General features: G+C 58.8%; 1 protein-coding gene across 1 annotated transcript; it reads left to right on the top strand.

Annotated features, from left to right (window-relative positions):
• Positions 1–2,380: 2,380 nt before the first annotated feature.
• Positions 2,381–4,884, top strand: LOC114890179 (beta-lactoglobulin-1A/1C-like; the record flags this gene model as incomplete). Its single annotated transcript, XM_029213605.1, has 4 exons — positions 2,381–2,476; positions 3,166–3,305; positions 4,088–4,259; positions 4,693–4,884. Coding segments are annotated over exons 1-4 (600 nt in total), but the record flags the coding sequence as incomplete, so codon positions are not given.
• Positions 4,885–5,103: the final 219 nt, after the last annotated feature.

Below are 5,103 nucleotides of genomic sequence, written 5' to 3'. Positions count from 1 at the left end.
TTTTTTGGATGGTATTCTATGGAAACTGAAGGTTCCTGGAAGTTATGAATAGTTGTGCCCTGAAGGGCATGCTTTGTGGTCTCGGTTCACAGGAACACGTGAGAACCTGCAGCACGGATGCCCCGCGGCTGGTGGGATCCCGATTTCCCAAGTTTACCGAGAAACACGGTGCTTGTTTCTCTCTGGCTGACCTCCCTCTGCCCTGCGTGACCCAGTTCTGAGAGCGGAGCTGTGTTGAAGGGGATGGCCTCTCGCATCTGACCCCTGGGTCCAAGCCGCCCGTGCTGATGTCCTAGGGGGCCACCCACTGAGCAAGGGGGCTTCTAACTAACTACAGAAGTGTACCTTGTCCTGTCTGAGGCCAGAAGTCCACAGTTCGGGCGTCGGAGGGCCGAGGTCCCTCCAGAGACTCCCAGGAAAGATCCTTCCCCGCTTCTCCAGCTGCTGGTGTTGCATCAGTCCTTGGAGCCTGGTCTTGTAGAAGCCGCGCTCCAATCTCTGCCTCCGTGTTCACATGCCTTCTCCCTGTGTCCCCTCCGTGTCCTAGTTTTCTCTTACAAGGACACCAGACAGTAGATCAGCCCCCCTTCCAGCACGCCTCATCTGAACTACTTACACCTGTAAAGACCCTGTTTCCAAATAAGGTCCCATCCTGAGGTTCTGGGTGAACATGTGTTCTGGGGCGACAGAATTCAACTCCATAACTGCCTGTGGCTCGTCGTAACAAAGGACACTGGGGACCGTGAGCTTGGAGGATTGTCGCAAGAATTAAAGGAGATAAAACAGATCAGGGCGAGGACTGGGGCTGTCCGAGCCTCCTCCTTCTTTCACAGCCCCCACCCTGGGAAAGGGGAGTCTGGGGGCAGCCTAGGGTCCTGCAGTCTCTCCAGTGCACGGGCTCTTTCCTGGTACAGTAACCAGTGGTCTCTACAGGAAAGAAACCAGAGGCCAGATAGCAAACCAGAGCTAATCTAGGAGACCCCTTAGCCTCCCAAGATGCTGACAATGACAGTGGCCACCTGGAAAGACCCTACACATCGGGGGGGGGGTGGCACAGGGGCCGACCCTCCAAGTCTCCCACCATCGGGAGATATCCCCACCTTGCCCCTTTCCCCCACCCCAAAGTTCACGCCCCCGCCACCCCGAGATGAGCAGGTTAATCACTTGGAATGTCAATTGATGGCCTTTGCAGCCCCCCTGGCACGGGACACAGGGCCTGCACAGCCCCCGGGGGTGTTGTTGTCAAGGTGGACTCAGCGAGACAGATACTCCTGTGTCCTGCTCGATTCCCCTCCAGACTTAGGTACATGCGCAGCGCCAGGGCCCCATGACTCCCAAGGTGTTGAAGGCGGCTTGCTTCAGCCTTGAGTGGTATGGAGGGAAGTGCCCTAGGAGATTTAAAATGTAAGATTCGGTAGATTGAAGATTCAGATACTGTGGACCTTTCTATCACACTTACAGACATGGAGCACGCGGTGTTGCTCCGCTGGAACCCCAAAGGTCAGGTCACCTTCCCGGCTGGGTGGCTCTGGGGGTTATGATGACTGTTGCTGTCAGCATTGTTGTCTTTATTGCTACCCTAACTGGGCAGCAGACACTTGCAGAGCTCTCACTACAGGCCAGGCCCATCCTTGGAGCTCCACCTGAGCCCCACGTCACCCTCACCCCAGCCTGCAGGGGGTGGGGTGACCGCAGAGAACCCTTCGCCCAAGGCCACGTCCGTGGGGTTTGGAGGAGCCGATGCCCGAGACAGGAGAGTATACCAGAAGCAGGAGGAACCCAGCGGGACCATAGCCTTTCGGGAGGCCTTGCTCAGCAGGACCGGGTGGGAGGCCCTGGGAGCTAGTGGAACCCCCAGGAAGGGCAGCCCACAAGAGAGGGGTGACGGGTGCGGGTGACGTGACCCCCTTGTTCGGGGCAGACAGCCACCCCCTGGCTCACGTCCCTGGGTCCTTCCTGGCGTGGGGCTCTCCGGACCCCGGCCGACCCACGGGCCCGCCCTCCAGGATACAGCTGTCCTCAGTGTTGGCTCTGACCTGTCCTTGTCCAAGAGCCCGACCCAGGAAGTGTTCCTGACGCTGGCGGCCAGCCTGGACTCGCACTCCGGACCCTTCCTCTCTGGGGCCAAGCAGGAGCCGTCCAGTCCCGGGGACGCAGGGGACCTTCCTGCTTGGCCTCGGAGGGAAGAAGGCCTCCTATTGTCCCAGCTGAGGAAGCCACCCGAGGGCCTGAGGGTGAGTCACAGGGGATTCGGGGAACTGCGTGGCGGGGAGCCCAGCACAGGCTGGCCGGCTGGCCCTCCTCCTATATAAGACCCCGAGCCCAGTGCCTCGGCCTTCCTCTCCCTCCAGAGCCCAGAAGTGCCACCAAGGCTGCAGCCATGATGTGTCTTCTGCTTGCCCTGGGCCTGGCCCTCACGTGTGGCACCCAGGCTGTCAACGTCATCCGGGCTATGGAGGACCTGGACATCCAAAGGGTTCGAGGGGGGCTGGGTGGGTGGTGAGCTGCAGGGCGGGCAGGGGTCTCAGGGGCCAAGGGGAGACAGAGGAGGCTGTGATGTCTGGGGTGTGCATTACCCTCCTAGGGCCGCCCTAACAAATACCCCCGACAGGGCCGCTTAAACAACATGGTTATCGTCTCACATCCTGGAGGCTGGAAGTCTGAGATCAAGGTGTCGGCAGGGCTGGTTTCTCCTGAGGCTGCTCTCCTGGGCGTGTAGACGGCTGTCTTCTCCCTGTGTCTTTACCTGGTCATCCCTGTGTCCAATTTCCTCTCCTTATGAGGTCATCAGTCACACTGGATCAGGGCCCACCCTAATGACCTCATCTTACCTTTGTCATCTCTTTAAAGACCCTGTCTCCAAAGAGTTATGTTCTGAGGCTCTGGAGGTTAAAGGGACACAGTTAAGCCCCTAATAGGGTCTCTCTGCCCCCCAACCTTTCCCCACCTCCAGCCACATCTCCCCAAGATCCAAACATTCCCACTTGTGTGATGGGCTCCTCTGGGTCCTTCTTGGGGCTCAGAGTGAGTTTAGGGAGAACATTCCTCAGGGTGCCGAGGAGGGGGTGTCTCAGGGCTGCCTCAGGTCGGGGTGGGACAGAGAGCCCACCGTGGGGACGGGGTCCGCTTCCCGCCCCCGGAGTGCCGATCAAGCCCGCTCCCCAGGTGGCAGGGACGTGGCACTCCGTGGCCATGGCGGCCAGTGACATCTCCTTGCTGGACACCAAGAGCGCCCCCCTGAGAGTGAACGTGGAGCAGCTGAGGCCCACGCCCCAGGGCGACCTGGAGATCTTCCTGCAGAAAAGGTGCGCGTGGTCCCCACACCCCGCCAGGGCTGCAGGCCAGCAGGGTGCGGGCGGCGGTCAGGGATCCTGGTGGGACTCGGCTGCACTCTGGGTGGGACCAGGGCCCCAGGGACGGGCAATGGGGCCCTCGGAGCCCCACCCAGGGTTCCCCACCCAGGGCTTTTTTTTTTTAAAAAAACTTTTATTAATTTGATGCTTCGGAACATAATAAAATAAATGAACATAAAACATCATTTTAGTTAACTTGGAAAGAGAGATAAAATCCACTGAAGTGGAAACACGTAGGAAAGATATGTGCATTCAGGCAGTTACTTTAATTCTGTGTTAGGTTAAGGATTACGAATGTACTTGAGCAACGGGGAGACGTTTTGCATCTTTTCTAGTCTGAACACTTCAATATCTCAGATGAACGGGATGTCACAGAGACAAAGCAGAGTGGGGAGAGCCCCATCTGCCCTCGGAGTTGGGGTGGGGTGCAGAGATGGGGACCCGAACCCCAGGATTGTCTGCAGGTGCAGGTCATTGCCCCGGACCGCGGGGCCTGGCCGCTCCCGGCCCTTTTTTCCCTCAATCCGTCTGACCTCTTGTGGCCTGTCCAACCTGGTCACCTGTGGCCCTAGAGGTTACTGTGAGCACAGCCAAGGCCTGGGTGACCAGCTGGGCTCCAATGCCCCCCACCGGCTCGGGCCCCTCCTGGGGCCAGCTTCCACCCTGGCCTACAGTTTGGCCTGATCAGCTGTGCATGGTCTGTGCACGTGGCTCAGGAAACACCTGCCTTTCAGGGAGAAGGATGGGTGTGTTAAGGAGAAAATCATCGCAGAAAAAACTGAGATCCCTGCTGTGTTCAAGCTCAACTGTAAGTGCCGGGTCTGTGGTAGGAGCCCCACCACCCTGGGGGGCTCTGGGCAGGTGCAGGGGGCTGGCACCGGGCCCGAGGATGCTAAGGGGCTGGGGGTGACAAGTGATGCTGTTATTACACCAGCTTCACTGCTCTCCCTGCCGCTTGCCCAGTTCTATGGGGCCAGTGGCCGCGGGCAGGTCCCTGCTAGGCTGGCCTCACTCCCCAAGGTGACTCTCCAAGCTCTCTCTGCCGGGCAGGAGCTCGGGCCCCTCAGGCTGAGCTCAGGAAGCATCTGTGCCCGTCCAGGTGGAGCTGAGAGCCACTGTCAGCGGTCAGGGTGCCCCACGGCCCCCAGCCCACTACATGGGTTCCTCCATCTCCACAAGACGAGTTCCTTCCCTCATCCACTGGTTCACTCATTCCTCACTAAATCCAAGACGAGAAAGCGCCATGGGGGGCAGGGGGGCTTCCACCAGGGCCACTCCCGCTGGGCAGCCTGGGCCACCTTGGGACTCACTCTGACTCACTCACTCTTGTCTGTGCCAGACAAGAACTGACCACTGCCAGGTCGCCTGCCCCAGGGGCTCCAGAGCCACCTGCCTGCACTGGGTCAGGATGCTGGCGTTGCCCCTAAAGCTGCCTGACCCTGCGGTGCAGCCACTGCCGCCCGCTGGCCTCTGTCAGGGCAACCCTCACTCCTGCCGCCCCAGTTCCCATGGCTCAGGGCTGCCCCGCGATGTAACCATTCTTGGGACGTTCCCCTCCTCCCTCGCTCGGTGGTGCCCAGTCTCACCTGAGGTCGGCGTGACAACCCCATTTCTTTCTTTCATTTTTTTTTTTTTACATCTTTATTGGAGTATAATTGCTTTACAATGGTGTGTTAGTTTCTGCTTTATAACAAAGTGAATCAGTTATACATATACATATATCCCCATATCTCTTCCCTCTTGCGTCTTC

The sequence above is a fragment of the Monodon monoceros genome, unplaced genomic scaffold, assembly GCF_005190385.1.
Source record: "Monodon monoceros isolate NGI ecotype Baffin Bay Population unplaced genomic scaffold, NGI_Narwhal_1 Contig5318_ctg1, whole genome shotgun sequence".
NCBI classification, from domain to species: Eukaryota; Metazoa; Chordata; class Mammalia; order Artiodactyla; family Monodontidae; genus Monodon; species Monodon monoceros.
Note: the sequence above shows the minus strand (reverse complement) of the source record. Positions and strands in the feature narration are given on the sequence as shown.